Source organism: Papio anubis, chromosome 14 (assembly GCF_008728515.1).
Source record: "Papio anubis isolate 15944 chromosome 14, Panubis1.0, whole genome shotgun sequence".
Lineage (NCBI taxonomy): Eukaryota > Metazoa > Chordata > Mammalia > Primates > Cercopithecidae > Papio > Papio anubis.
The window spans coordinates 85255091-85271715 of NC_044989.1; the positions used below are offsets into that span (position 1 = coordinate 85255091).

The 16625-nt window shown below is 40.9% G+C and overlaps 1 protein-coding gene across 8 annotated transcripts in view; it reads left to right on the forward strand.

Moving 5' to 3' along the window:
- The window catches only part of DNAH6 (dynein axonemal heavy chain 6), a 380528-nt gene that overhangs the window by 268383 nt on the left and 95520 nt on the right, over positions 1–16625 (forward strand). For all 8 annotated transcript variants that reach the window (XM_017947677.3, XM_017947678.3, XM_017947676.2 and 5 more), the window contains 5 exons: positions 570–734; positions 3031–3098; positions 5575–5755; positions 9673–9852; positions 14404–14637. In XM_017947677.3, the coding sequence (XP_017803166.2) occupies positions 570–734; positions 3031–3098; positions 5575–5755; positions 9673–9852; positions 14404–14637 (828 nt within the window). The remainder of the gene's footprint in view (positions 1–569; positions 735–3030; positions 3099–5574; positions 5756–9672; positions 9853–14403; positions 14638–16625) is intronic.

The following is a 16625-nucleotide window of genomic DNA, read 5'->3' on the forward strand; positions in this document are numbered from 1 at the left end:
GAGAGCCAGGGAGTAAATATTTCAGTTTTTGCAGGCCTCATGCAGTCTCTGTGCATATTCTTCTTTGTTTTGTTTTGGTTTAGTGTTTTTTTGTTTGTATGTTTTTACAACCCTTAAAAAGATAAAAGCCATTTGTAGCTCAAGAGTCATAGAAAAATGGCCACACGGGGCCAGATTTGGCCTGCAGGCTGTCGTTTGCCAATCCCTAGTTTTAAACAACCATGAAAATGAACAGATCTTCATTTGTGTGGGGCCTGTTGAAGTCCAACCCACAATGATTTAATCTACCCAGCTTCTCTCTTCTTCTCATGGAAATGAATAGTGTGTAAGATTAATGTAAATAGATATATTGCCTTCAGATGCTCTTATTTCCTTAGATTGCTAATAAAATGCTCACTGGAAAATAGGTACTGTTAGAGGTAGTGTGAGGATGTTAATAAATATCCATCAGATCACTGGAAAATTGTTCATTCACAGTACATTTTGAGGCCTAAGGAATTTTGTGAAGTTGATGCTATCTATTTTAATTGCTTCTTTTTGTGTTGTCCTGTTTTGTTTTAATTTCTAAGCTTAAGGAAACCCTGGATCCAGCTCTAGAACCCATTCTTTTGAAACAAATTTTTATCAGTGGTGGCCGACTACTCATCCGTCTTGGAGACTCAGACATTGATTATGATAAAAACTTTAGGTTCTATATGACAACCAAAATGCCAAATCCCCACTATCTGCCTGAGGTATGAACTACTGGTCTGGAATTCTCAACTTAACTGGATTATCATGGTGTAATGAATCTCTGAAGTTTGATGGGCTCCCACCCGAAGGGAAGGCTCTCCCCCATTCTCCCCTGTCTTCTATACACTCCCCTCTCTTCCACCATCCTCCATTCTTGCTTCTCTTCTGAGCTTTGATTCTGATTCCAATCACTCTTGTCATCACCATCTAGTTAGGTTGCAAGCCCCTGCCCACTGGGGCCTAGGCCGATGCTCTGTCTCACCCCACTGCACACCTCTCCAGTGCCCTCACCATCTCCCTCCTGGTCCACAGCCACTCCTTCTAAACACAGGACATCTCCCTTTTAAACTTTCTATTTCCTCCATCAGCAAAGACTATTTTTGTCCCTGTTATTATGACTAATGAATGAATTAGAGCTTAGTTGAGAGTCCATGGGCCTGGGTTGTGGGGGAGGAGGAGGTGTCATTATTTAAATGTGCAAATGCCCACAGCATATGTGCCCAAATGAAGAGGTCACCCATTTGAAAACTCTAGGAACAAGACAACACTAGAGAATCATGATCTAGAGGTCCAGTGTCTACACTTAGAGTTATGGGTGGTGGGGGTATCTTGTCCCCTTCTCATGCTCTTAGATTCTTTGAGAGGAGCTGTGTGAGCTCCACTCCATACATACGTCCCTGAGACTCAGAAGACTCTAGAAGAACCCCTACTCTAGTACTACAGTGTCCAAGGTAGTTGCAACAGAAATGAAGACAGCTGGAACTCCATTGCCCCTCCCACAGATCTCCCATGGGGCTCTCCCTGGCCACAACCCCCCTCACATGCCCAGGTGCTGCCCCAGCTCCTGGCACATCTGTGCACTCTGCAGGCTCTTACCTAGGAAAGGAACTTGACCTCAGAACTTTACTTCTTTACCACCACAACCCTCCCAAAAATATCCTTAAATATACCATTCCAAAGAGTGTCACTTTCATTTTAACTGTTAAATTGCTCATAGCTATCTGTCTTCACCAGATGTGTTCAGGTTGAATGAAATTGACACACTTCTTGAATAAGATGGGGAAATATCATTGAAAGTTTAAGTTAGGATTTTCCTCGTCAGCCTCAAGGAGTTTAATTACACAGCCACTACCGGGGCTCATGTCCCAAGTCCCATTTCAGAGTTTAGAAAAGTGACGAACATTACCAGAGGCTGGGAAGGAGAATGGAGGGGAGCAGGAAGGTAGGGATAGTTAATGGGACAAAAATATAGTTAGATGGACTAAATAAGATTTAGTATATAATAGTGCAACAGAGTGACTACAGTCAACAATAATGTATTGTACATTTTAAAATAACTAACAGAGCATAATTAGAATGTTTTTGACTCAAAGACATGATAAATGCTTGAGGTGACGGATACTGCCCCCAAAAAAGAAGTGCGACCAATGTGCCAAGTTTCACTCTTTGATTTCTCACTTATTTAACTTTTGAGAGGGTGTATTGCCCACAAGACCCAAGCCTAGCTCTGTCACGGGGTCAAATTATCCCATTTCCAGGATCCTCAAGTCAATCATCTCTAAAAAGAGATCAATCCTACTTCAAGGATTTTGTAATAAGATAAATATTACAAAATTACAATATGTAATTTACCATATTACAAAATCCTTGAAGTACAATGCCATGTGTTCATTCACACACCCTTGTTATACTTACTGGTTTTTGCTATTGACTTATCGAGTGATGTCGGAATATATTATAGTAATAATTTTTCATTAAAATGTTATTAGACAAAATATATAAATCTTTGTTTATTATCAATAATACCTTCTTTCAAGCAAAGACACATTGCGTCATAAGTAACTAAGTGATTTTATTACCTCATTTAGTTCTCACAGCTACCCTATGAGTTTTACCCAAATTACCCAAATTTTTAAATATCAGAAACTAAAGCTCAGCACAGATGAGTGGCTTGTCCAAGATGACACAGTCACTAAAGGGTGCAGCTCAAATTTGAACCCAAGCTATCAATTCCAAAATACTGCTTTTAATCCTTCACTGGCTCACCTTTCCATAAAACACGATCTAGGATTCTGTAACTGTGGTGTCTGAGGAACAAGATTGTTACTCATATTGGCAGCGAAAAATATGAGGATTTAATAAGCGACATTACACCTGAAGTATGTGTGGGGATAGGTGTGTGTGCAATTAGACCTGAGATACATCCACCTGGGTAGTAATGAGCCGTGTTCTAATAAAGAAAGGTATTTCATTAGTTTGCACTTAAGCATTTTTATGCACTCTGTGCTTCTCTTCCAGGTATGCATTAAAGTTACCATTATCAATTTCACTGTAACAAAATCAGGTCTGGAGGATCAGTTGTTAAGGTAAAAAACCAGGGAGTTGGGGGGAGGGAAGGGAGTGTCGTGGGTTTCCTAAATATTTTGTTTAGAAATATTGGCAAAGAAAATTTTCTACTGTGTGAAAACGCTACACATGAAACCTCAATCAAAAAAAATACAAGTAAGTGGCCAAGTTCTTTACCGTTTTCAGAGCTGCTCAGAGCAGCTGATCTTGTCTGCTGTCTTCTCAAGGACGTCAAGGATAGACCCTTAATTCCCCACCCCCACTGTTTGAACCAGGCTGGCAGCCCAGCCCTGCCTCTTCCCTTCACTAGGATTTCCATCTTGGGCAAGTGAACAAAGTCAGTCTTTCTGTTGTTCCAAGAAATGCAGTGGTCCATACCTGTGAAAAAGCAGCTTCTCCAAACATATTTGTTCCAGCTTCACTGGTCTTTAGGTGGTTTCTTAGTGTATTTAACTGTCCACTTCAAATATATGTGTGTGTGTATATATGTATTCTTAGTATATTCTGTATGTGATTAAATCCCTATTTCCCAAATATTGGATTATGAGTTGTTAATATTAATCATCAAAATTAGCCAAGAGGTTCAGGAAACAAATTTTTAAAATATTTATTAAAATAATAACATTGAGGTTGATTCAAAATTAATTTTATATTTAATATATATTTAACCAACAGATATATACACATATGTATGTATACAGGAATACATACATATGTATTTTTATTCACTATAAAGAAACATATAATTTAGACCCATGTTCAAAAGAATTATCCCTTATATTCAAGTCAAGATCATCCCGACTTACCCATGTTGTCACTAATGAGCTTGAGTCTTATTTCTCTAGCTTGTTTTAGGAATTATTCTGCTAGCTGCTAACTTGCCTACCTTCCACTAGGATAACTTCTTTCCAATTAAAGGTTATATCACCATATTTTATGAATACATTGTAAGGACTTGGCTGAACATTTTGCATACCAGTTTATTCCTGTGCATAGTTAAGCTCAGCTGTGTCACTAAGCTCCCAGCATGTTCGGCTGCCTGGGACAAGAAGGAAAAGTGCCCTGATAAGAACACAGGAAATGCTAGGACTCAGTCATGGTGTGCAGTATCTCCCTGCTATTTCTCCTAGATTGATGGCATTGAAAAGGGAAGCTAACAGCCCTCAGCCAGGGTGAGGATGGAGCTGGGTCTGCCTGTGTTCTGACAGGCCGTCACCTATTTCAGTTGCCCTCTGCTCTGCTGAACTCCTGAACAGGCAGTGATACTCATTGTGCTCAATTGCTCATTGCAATTTTCCTCAGATCCTCTCAATTTTGAACACCACAGTTCACCTCCCTGCCTCCTGGAGAATGCCAACCACAATGCCTTAGTCCTTCTGAGGCAGCACAAGGCCATTTTTCAACTTCAAGGAATTCCATTCAGCCACCCAGACTGTCCACCTCCTTCTGTCTTCCTTTCTATTTCCAGAAACTCTAACTCACCTCCTGACTTTTCCAGGCTCTTTTGATTCTTAACTTGACTAATTTGATTAATGTTTCCCTCAAACTGTTTCCTGAGCTCACCTTTATCTTAAAATATTCCTTAAACTACTGTCTTCTGAAAAACTTATTTAAACAATTGAATTTGAGGTTATGATTTTTAATATTCTTTATATAATAATTTCAAGGTGTCTGAATTCTGCATGTAACAAGTAAATAATGGGTTGTTACTTGAGGCAGCACACTAGTAACAGTGCATGCTGGAGCCAGCAGACCCAGGCACAAGCCCAGCTTCTCATAGCCATGTGATCTCAGGAAGTGACCCACTAGAGTCTGTTTGTGCATCTGCAAGCTGGGAGTGATAACCACAGTGCCCACCTTATGGGGGCATTCAAAGGATTAATAGATAATCCACATAAAACTCTTAGCAAGGTGCATTGCATTGAGTAGTGCTTAATAAAGATTAACTCTTGCAAATGGAGACTGGGAGCAAATTGTGAAAGAACAAGTGAAGGGAGATATAAATTCACATGTTTATACAAGGGTGAAGCTGGAGGTAAGGCTCCTTTTTCATATGCAATCAAAAATCATTTCATGAAGGTGATGTGATTTCAGAATCTCCCATGTTAGTACAGAAAGAATATTCAAGGCATCATAAATATTCCAGGCACCATTTTCTTCTTAGCACAAGCAAGCGTTAGAGATAGAAATTGAATGATTAGAGAGATCAAGTATTAAGCAGGTCTTCCTAAGAGATGAGCGGAAGGTATGGAAACTTCAGTAGCAGGCATCTCTAAAATACAAGATAAAGGATCAGAATTGACATGTAGCTGAGTCAGAAGCTTCTGTGTAAACCCAGCAAAAGAGACATGGTATGCATTCAGATTCGGCCATCAGCATTAATGCTCAGCTAAATAGTATTAAGAATAAGAACAATTACAAACAGAGAAAGAAAAATAGAAGCAACTTTGAGGCACTGGCAGAGACATAATTTAGGTATCTGAACTTTGGTTTTAGTGATGTGGTGCGACTTGAAAAACCCAAGTTGGAAGAACAAAGAATCAAGCTCATCGTGAGGATCAACACTGATAAAAACCAGTTGAAAACTATCGAAGAGAAAATCCTGAGAATGCTCTTTACCTCTGAAGGAAATATTCTGGACAATGAAGAACTTATTGACACACTGCAGGATTCAAAGGCAAGTAAAATATTTTTAGTATTTATGGAAAGTATGTTACTTCAAAAGTTATAACTACAGCCTTTGAGGGTCCTGTAAGGGCTTTTAAAGCAAGACGGGGGCCACACTGGGCTTCCATGGACACACAGATGGGTGCCTGCCTGTCAGGGCTCCTTGCCAACCACAGAAACTTGGAGAAACTGTAGACCACCGCTCCTCTTGTCTTGTCTGCATTTCTTAAATAAAACACATAATGTAAAGAACTGGGACAAGATATAAATTGAAAGGAACAAACACAACAAACTTTCATATGAATGCCATCACCTGCAGGAAGCCTCTCTCTGATATTCCCAGTTGGAACTAACTTCCTCCTCCTCAGAATTTCTGTAGTGTCTTATCTGAATCTCTACTACAGCACTTGTCACTATTTACCCTATGTCACAGTTATCCAATTACATGGCTTATCTCTTCTCTTGGGTTGTTAAGTTCTCTGCAGTGGGAATCTGTGAATAGTTCATTTTGATATTCCTTCTCCAAGGATTACACATGGTGGTTGCACACAATTGGTACTCAACAAAAACATGTTGATAGTAAGATGAAGTTTTACCTTAAACTTAAAATTCTTCAGTACATTATTTCTCAGATTCAAACCATCATTTAAGGAGTGTTTACTAAGAACACAGCTTACAAAATGATTTTCATCCACTTGTGAGAAACAAAATAATTTACTAAAATAACATCCCCTTGACTTTATTAAGCCAGAAGCACATAGGTTATCTTTTTTGCTTTTGTTGACATCAAAACTGGTTGACTGCTTTATGTCGTACCGCCCTTGAGATTGCAGTATTAAAACAGTAATAAGCAAGTAATTTGGGGCCTCTGTTTTCTTCCTCTCTCCTTTAGCTTTTTTGTTCATAGATCTCTTTATCCTCCTCTCGTTTATTCTTCCTTGGGATTTTTATTCCTGGCAGTTGTCTGTTAACCCACTTGTTTTTATTTTTAGCAAAGTTTTACATGCCAACTCTTTAAAGAATGAAATATTTCTATAAGGCTTATTACAAAAAATAGCATTCCCTGCCTTCTCTTCCCACCAGCCACCCATGCCTCCCTTCACAGAGGCAGCTTTCTTGATTTTTTGTTTTTTGTTTTTTATTTTGTTTTGTTTTGTTTTGTTTTGTTTTGAGACAGGGTATCGCTCTGTCACCCGGGCTGGAGTGCAGTGGCATGATCATGACTCACTTCAGCCTTTATCTCCCGGGTTCAACCCATCCTCCTCCATCAGTGTCCTGAATATCTGGGACCACAAATGCACAACACCATGCCCAACTAATTTTTGACTTTTTTATTTTTTATTTTTTGTAGAGACAGTGTCTCACTATGTTGCCCAGGCTAGTCTTAAACTCCTAGCCTCAAGCAATCCCCCTGCCTTGACCTCCCAAAGTGTTGGAATTACAGGAATGAATCACTGTGCCAGCCAAAGCAGCTACTTTCATTTTGCATCTTAACTGTTATCTGTACCCCAGCGCGCACACACACACACACACACACACACACACACACACACACCCCTTCCCATCCTCTGGCCTCCCACTGTAGTTATATCCTGATTATAATAAATGTTAACATTGCCTAAGGGTGAAGATCTGGCTCTAAGTATTTGGGGTCTGAGAGGAGAAGGGCTAGGGTCTCAGCATCCAGTGTGCATACAGTCACCCAGTCACTCTGTTTTAGTTCCTTCCTTCCGTCAAAAATCCCTCTGTTTTACTTTCTCCAAAGGAAATTTCTATTTTTTCTGCCAGGATGAGAAAGGGACAAACCCCTGGCCGTGGGTGGCGTAGGAAGATGACCTAGGGAGTCCTACCACCAATTCTTATTTTAAGCCCTTCCCACTTCCAAGAGTGCTTCTTGCACTAATTCTTAAGCCTTTGAGGAGGATTCTGTTTTATAAATTGGGTGAGTTCATGGCTATCCACTTTTGCCAGTGTAGGAATCCATTTTTATGGGTGTGCTAAGTCATTGCCACCCTTCTGTCTGCTTTCCAGTTCCCAGAATTCATTGATATTTCCTCTCCCGTTCTTCCTATCTTTATGGGTTTACTCTGCATTTTTAAGCCTTTTCCTACAATTTTAATGTAGCTTCAGTAGGAAGTGAAGGTAGATACACATGCAATGACTGCCATCTTTATCTATAAGCTGGTTTATTTGTTTTGCAAGGAGCTGCCTTGGAGTCATCCTTTCTATAGAGCAGGGATCAACCTGATCTTTGGCTGCATTTCCTGCCACTTCTTGGCTACAGTTTATATGCCTCTCAACTCTCAGAATCCTTACATAAAAATATGTCTTATATTCTCTAAACGTGGCTGAAACCTCAAGTCTGTAGGGCATAGTGTCTACAAGTAGTTGCCAAACTCAACAGAGGCATATAGTATTCTAATATTCTTTGGCAAAGAGAAGAAAACGATCCACTTTCCTTCTCTTTAGCCCTGGGTTCTACATTATCAGTGCCTTGTGCTCCCTAAGACATAAAGAATTATTTGTTAGTGGGCCTGCATGATCCACCAGCTGCTCCCATATCAACTTTTTTTTTTCTACTTGGATTTGAAAGCTTTAGTTGAGTCCCATATTAAGATAGGGGTTTCCTACTCAATTCTGCCCTTTATTTCCCCTTCGGCTCCCTGAGGGGATATTACAGGGAGAGTTTGAACTTTCTGATTCCTGGAAACAGCGTCTGCACTAAATCCTTCCCCTCCCTTTCCTGGTGGGCTGGGGTAAACAGTCTAGACTTACACTCTTTATTATGGTAGGTAGCCACTAGCCATAGGTGGCCGTTGAGCACTTCAAATATGGCTAACCTGAATTAAGATGTGTTGGTAGTGTAAAATACACATCAGATTTCAAGGGCTAAATCCGAAGAAACAAAATATCTCAGTAACTTTCATGTGGATTATATGTTGATAAAATATTTGAGGTATATTAAAAATATATTATTAAAATTAATGTCACTTATTTTTTATTTTTAATAAATTTAGAAAATGTATGATTATGTGGCTCACATTCTATTTCCATTGAAAAGCACTGGTCTATACAGGAACTTGATGATTCCTTTTAGCTTTGATGGAGCAAATACTGAGCAGTCAGTTCCGTTGATGATTTTTCATGGTCCCTGCTCTAGACCCTTTGACTTTCTAGAGACAAAAGGATCTCCCAACTTAGGGATATCCACCTCTGAAAAACAGTGGGGGAAGGGAGAGGAGGCAGGGACAGACGGCAGTAGAAAGAGAGAGACTGAGAGATACAGAGAAGGGAATCTTGAAAGTACACTGGGCAGAGGGCTCCCCAGACCCACAAACCCAAAATGCAGAAAACCAAAAGACCTTGAAAGCATCTCTAACTCACTTAGGGTTATAATCCTCCACAAACAACAGCTTCTATCCCATATGTCTATACCTGGGAATACTAGGTAAAGAACAAGAATATTAGTCACCCTTGTTATTCCAAGGAGGGATGTGGTGCCACTCACTGCCTCCAAGCCACTCTCTACTCCCTTCTTTCAGGCATTTTCCTGGGTATCCCTTCTCCTTTCATTCCTTCATTCATTGTGCGAGCCCTGGACTGCTCACAAAGAAGTTCGGGAGCAATTCAGAGTGCCACGATAGTGTTTGCATTGCAGGAGTAACTCAGATTGAGTCTCAGAGACGTGCTGCTTCTATGTTTTCAAAGCTACTTGTATTGCTTGCCGCCCTCTGCCTATTCCTAACTCTGGAAGGAAGAAAGGTCAATGAACTCTGAGACTCAGTCATTCCACCTGGGGACCCCTTACTATAATCACCAACTCATTCTATCCTTATTTCTTCCCTAGACCTAACTGGATACATTCCAGATGTCCCACTATTTTTCTGGAACAGATCCCTAAGAACTTGTTATTGTATGTTTATTCAGATCACTTCTGGTGCCATTAAAACCAGGCTGGAAGAAGCAGAGTCCACTGAGCAGATGATCAATGTGGCTCGTGAGAAGTATCGCCCAGTGGCCACTCAAGGCTCTGTAATGTACTTTGTCATTGCAAGCCTCTCAGAAATAGATCCTATGTACCAGTATTCATTAAAATATTTTAAACAGGTAAGTGTGTTCTTGTTGTTAATGAAAGTCATCTCTTTGGCCTCTATTACACCTGTTGAATTACTTCTTACCTCACACAAGCCATAAGTCTAGTTATCAGGTAGAATCTCCCAGGTGCACACATGGTTCAAGAGTGGTTCCAGTCAGGCATAGTGGCTCACACCTGTAATCCCAGCACTTTGGGAGGCCAAGGTGGGTGGATCACCTGAGGTCAGGAATTACCCTGGCCAACATGGGGAAATCCCATCTCTACGAAAAATACAAAAATTAGCCAGGCATAGTGGCGGGTGCCTGTAATCCCAGCTACTCGGGAGGCTGGAGCGGGAGAATTGCTTGAACCCAGGAGGTGGATGTTTCAATGAGCCAAGATCGTGCCACTGTACTCCAGCCTGGGTGACAGAGCAAGACTCTGTCTCAAAAAAAAATTTTTTTTAATTTTAAAAAAGAGTGGTTTCACCAGCCCTTCCAAAGATGCGGTTTTTAGAATAGAGTTAGTGATTATTTTATATATATATATATATATGTGTGTGTGTGTGTGTGTGTGTGTGTGTGTGTATAAAATTTAGAATTTTTTTAAAGATTTGATTGCCCAGTATGCACAGAACACTGTAGAGGAAGAGAAGAAAGCTGCTTTGTAAGTTTCATTTGCTCCTGACTTCCTTAACTAACTAGCATGCTTATTTTCCTTCATGCCTGCCTTTCTTTCTTAAGAGTCACAGCTCAGTCCCATTTCTTTAGACATCCTCTGCAATAATCTAGATTCCTTCCACTGTTAGTGTTTTCTGTTGTATCTCAAGTCCGAACAGCACTGACCTTAACCAAATTGGTTTAAGTATCTTATTTCCCAAACCTTTTATGCAACAACCTGTCCCTCTTCCTTCCCTGCGCCCACTTTTGACTTAGAGGGATCTCTGTCCTTTGTTTCTGTCCCACTTTCACCATATGACTATGAGACTCTTGTTTTATTTCACCCTCTCTTCTTTATCTCATATTCACAGTTGAATTTCATCTGCTGTCTCGTGAGTAGGATGTTTTCACTCCTTATCCTCTTTGTAGCAGCATTCGTTTTTTCCAAAAGCAAATTCAATGCCACAAAGCTTCAGCAGGCGATGTCAATTTTGCTAAAGACTTCCAGGGAAGACAGAGAGTTTGCATTACTCACTACACAGCAAGACTTACCAAGCATCTGCATCAGAGGTTCTCTCCAGAGGTTCACTCCAGAGGTTCTCTCAGGTGCCAGTGGCCTCCTCTCAGCCCACCCAACCACAGCCTCCCAGGCTCAGTCTTCCCATCAGCTCCTACTCCCTCTTGGCAGTGCTATCTCCTTTTCTGGGCAAAACAGTTTAACTTACTCTTACTTTTCTGTTCATCCATGCTTATACCCTACCCATGACATAACTCAGTCAACAAAGGCCTCTCCCTCCATACGTGCCACTCAGTAGAAAACAGTGGAGAATAGTAAACATAAAGCTCTTTCCCTGCAACACATCTCTATTTCCTGTTATATGCCCCTGTATAGTCAATGCTGGCTCACACACCTGGAAGCCAGGCCAGTCTAGGCCTAGTGTTTTCAAAACACTGTTCCACAGACCTAGGTCCTAAATGAATTTTCACAGATATTGCCCATCAACACAATTTAGACTCTATAGCCTGGAATTCAAAGCCACATCCAGCCTGTCCCTGTTTCATCTCTCCAGTCACATTTCTCACAACTCCTGTGCAACAGCCAAATTGATCCATTTACATTCCCAAGACTAACTGGATGCTTTTGTGTTTCTGACACTCCCTCTGTTTGGAATGCCCTTCCTCCCAACCCAAATGCCACCTTCTCCACCAAAGCCTGCTACTGGGGCTGCAAACATTTAGAGGCTGACTGGAATGAACGTCCAAAATGGCTGACTCACATGGCTGGGCTGTCACCCATGGCACCTGCAGTGGCCTCTCCATGTGGCTTGGGTTTCTCACTACAGGGCAACGGGGTTCCAAGAGGGCCTCTCCCCAAAGTAAATGTTCAAAGAAACCAAGATGGGAGTTCTAGAACTTCTGACCTAATCTTGGATTTCATGCAACATCAGTTCGGCTACAGTCTTGTGGTCAGTCAAATCACTAGGATAGTCCAGGTTTGAGAGAAGGAGATTTAGACTCCACCTCTCAATGGGAAGAGTAGCAAACAGTTTCAGCAGTCTTTATCCAAAAAATTTGATATGCTTCATCTGGCATAATGTACCCCACGTTGCCTTGTGTGGTTTTCTTCTCTCTCCTGTTGGAGCCTGAACTCCCAGGAGGCAAAAATGAAGCCTTACCCATCCCATATCCCCAATGGTGCTTAGCGCCACATAATGCTCATGAGTGTTTCATGAATGAAGAGTCTGTTTTGATCTCTGCATATAACATTCCAACAATTCTTCTTGAACTTCAAATAGTCAAACAATTCTTATGACAGCTTGATTTTTTCTCTAGAGGTCTTATTTAGTACCCTTGATAATGGTTGGAGGTCCAGGAACAATTTCTGTTTCCAGGAGAGAATGGAAATGAGGAATTGAAAGAAATGGGAGTCAAATTGTTTAGATAGGCCTGGGCTGTCTTTCAACAAGATGTTTATTTTAGCAGCCTTTAAAAGCCATCTGTACTGGGTTCAAATCTCAATTCCTAGACGCAAGGGTTTGGGTTCTCATATCTCTGCTCCCTTCCTTTAGTTGGCAGGTATTAACGCAAGCAAAATAAAGATTACCAAATCCTGTAATGCCACCTAAATGACTTTTTGATAATACTTTTCTTATCCTCGGTGTTTTGGAATTTATGCTCTTCAAGGTTTTAAAATCTCCTTCAAGAAATAAAAGTGAAAAGGCCCTAAAATATCTTGGGCTGAAAGTAAAAGTGATACTGGATGAATCATCAAAGCTCTGGAGTTCTACAGATTAGAAGGGAAACCAGAAATCCAAAACATATTTGTAGATGACAGTCTTGGCCAGGATACCCTCTACCAAACCCATTTCACAGTGAAATTCTTTAGAGAATTTTGAGATTTACCGGTTGTATTTTGGTACCATATTTATCACATATTCACTGGGCTTTAACCTCTATGCTTCTTGTTAGGTTGTTAAAGAGGGCTGAGTCCTCTTTTCTCCTGAATGTGTTAAAATAAAACTCTATTACCCTTGTCAACCAAACTTTCAGGAGAATCAACAAGGACTTTCCCAATTCCCTACAATAATTGTAGGCTTCCTCTGAGCCCTTTTAACATGGGGGAATGGAGACCTATTTTGGTGAGGAGACTGACACAATCAGGCCCTTTCCCTTTGTGCTCCATCCTATTAGTAGAAGAGGTGGGTAGGAGAGGCCTGCACAGCCTCAGCACGGTATTTCTAGGAAGGAGTGGAGGACACGTCTTGACCCTGATCTGCTTTGGTCCTTAGCAGGCTTCTAGCTACCAGTCTGTTTTGATCGGTCTGCCCTCACCATGAACATATATCTTGATCCCAGGGATTGGGCAGGTACTACCTCCCTTCCCACTTTACCCCTCAGGCTGCAGATCCTGAGACACAAGCACATGCTTCTCGGGGCCCTGGTGGGACTTCCCTGAGTCTCTGTTGCAAGATCCCTCCTTGTTCCATGACTTCCATGGAAGGCCACATATTCAGGCTCTGCTCAGCTTCCTCACACAGCTTGGGACCTTTAGAAATTTTTGATCTTCCTTCCACTCCACTTAGAAGTTGCAGAAAATGGGTAGGACTACGTCAGGCCTAATCCCTCAATGCCACCATCTCTACTGCCTTACCAATATCTTTATAATATGGGGCACCTTTGTGCTAGTAATTCTCCTTTCAAAATTTACAGGTAGGAAACAGGGTAGAAATCTCCTTTAAAATCACCAAAATCAGTTTCTCTTAAATTTCAAGGAAAATTCTAGCACATTATTTCTACACCCTAAGAATTATCTTGGGGAAGTGCTAAGAAATAAGCATGAGCTTACCTTGCTCTTACATCTCTCACCCCAAAATGCAGGGTTTATCAAATCTGGGTTGAAGATGTTAAAAAACTGGTCCTGCCAGCTCACCACCATTTTCCAAAGTTTCATGTCTCACATCAAGATGATGCTTTTGAATATTGTCAAGAACTTGGCATTAGTCCATTTCTTAAAAATAGGAGAGAAAGGGGAGTATAGAAAACAAATATCATATATCACTTTGGGATGAATTCTAGACTTTTTCATAGTACAGTAAGTCCTCACTTAATGCTGAGAATAGGTTCTTGGAAACTGTGACTTTGTTAAGCAAAATGACATATAATGAAATCAATTTTTTTGGTCTCATCAGTGTAATAGCAAAATGACTTTGAATGCAAGGTTGTTCATAATTCAAAGACCTGCTGTGCATAATATCACTTAAAGCCTCAGTTTCCAAGAACCTATCGGCCACATTGAGGACTTACTGTATTCATCTCCCATGCTGCCGTTCACTCACTGAATGCGAACAAGGGAGACAGAGATTTTTTCTTCTCTACAGAGAATGAATTAAATCAGAGACGTTGATAGAGCTCTCTTTCACACAGTTGTTCAATACCACCATTGAAACTTCTGTAAAGACGGAAAATCTACAACAGCGCCTGGACATACTGCTAGAACAAACTCTTCTAACTGCTTATGTCAATGTTTCAAGAGGACTTTTTGAACAACATAAACTCATCTACAGCTTTATGCTCTGTGTTGAGATGATGCGTCAGCAAGGAACCCTAACTGATGCTGAATGGAATTTCTTTCTCCGAGGTTCTGCAGGATTGGAAAAGGTACCTGATTCTCATTTAGATGATGATTCATATGGTCTGGCTGTGTCCCCACCCAAATCTCATTTTGTATTGTAGCTACCATAATTCCCATGTGCTGTAGGATGGACCCGGTGGGAGATAACTGAATCACGGGTGCAGTTTCCCCCATACTGTTCTCGTGGTAGTGAATAAGTCTCATGAGACCTGATGGTTTTATAAGGGGAAACCCCTTTCACTTCGTTTTCATTCTCTCTCACCTGCTGCCATGTAAGATGTGCCTTTTACCTTCTGCCATGATTATGAGGCCTCCCTAGTCACATGGAACTGTGAGTCCATTAAACCTCTTTTTCCTTATAAATTACCCATTCTCAGCTATGTCTTCATCAGCAGCATGAAAACAGAATAATACTATGATCGTTATTCTAGATAGAGCCCACAAGCACCTACCAGTGCTCGGTGGTGACTCTGGTGGCTGAAGGCCATACATTTGGCTCTGTGGTCCAGTGGAGGGGAATTGAGGTCAGGAGGCCCATGTTATAACTCAGCTCTGCCTCCAACTAACTGTATAATGTATCATTTAGCCTCTGTATGGAGCACTGTCCTCACCTATAGAAAAGGAATGTTGGGAGTAACCAATGAGCTAATGGAAGTGAACATGTTTTGAAAAGCTGACCCTCTTACAAATGTAAAGAGTTAAAATCCAGTAAAAGTTGTAATTCACAGACTTAGCAATAGTTTTTTTAAAAACCATGACCCTCTCTTGCCTGGAGATACATCTCATTATAAAGCATGGAAAGTGACAAAATGACTTGATTGTCACCTTCTGTAATATTGTAAAACGAGTTCTGCTGCAGTTCCCTTCTTTGTGTTCATCTGCTTGTCCTGCTTGCTCCAGTCCCTTAAACTGGCCTAACCCACACATGTACCACAAAGCTAGTGGCCCACAGAGGTGAGCCCCTAAACCTTGCCTACAATTTGGTCTCTGCTCCACTCTAAATTCTTGGCTCTGTCCAACTCTGCAAGTCTCAAGTCCTGTCCTTGGCCCCTGCAGACCTGACATCTGCACCTGTTTGCCAGTATTTGAACCCCAGTGTATCACTAGGAGGTTGAACCTGATGCTTTTATTTGACTCGCAGCACCCCATGCTCCCAGAAAAAGTCCAGACAAGACGTCTCCACCAGATGTTCCTTCCTCCCTGACCCCCATCCGTCTTGCATACACACATATTCTGTGACTCCTCTCTTAATGTGTCTTATCCTCGTAATCACAGTTCATATTCACAGAGAGCTTGCTATGTGTTTTATGTATATCAACTCCCTTATTCCTCTCAGTATTCTTCTTGGGTAATTTCCTAATTTTTATCTCTAGTCTATGATAAGATAGTTAGGCACGGAAAGGTTAAGTAACTTGTCCTGATCACACACTTAATAGGACCTGGAACCAGGATTTGAACACTTGCAGTCTATAAAGCCTGCTCTCTTAGCCAGTTCACTCTACTGCTGGCTGTTAGCCACTCAGCCAGGCCCTGCCCTGTGTGCTTTCACCCTTCCTTCCTCACTGCAGCCTTGTCAACAGCTCTTCTTACAGTTTTCTCACACAGAGACTCAAAGAGGTTAAAGAGCTTTCCAAAATCACACTAGTGCATGACACAGTCTGATTCAAACCTGTGTCTGAGCTCCCAAAGCCCATGTCCATTCCAACACCACCTACTTCTCATGAACAGCATATTTTGAAAAGTTTAAAATATGTTTTAAATACCATCAAACTCAAAACTTAAAATTACCATCGTCAGAAACTTCTCTGAATTATTTTTAATTAAACTGTCTTTTTCCTCATGATAGACATAAGGAAATTGGAAGGATTCTTGACTAATAATTATTTTTAGAAATGTATTTGGGGGCATATTTTATATGGTCACTTCATTTGACGTTTTGACACTAGTATTTTCTATTTTTATCGTAAGTGCTACATTGTTTTTTGCTACATTCGTTAGGATCTAAATTAGATTT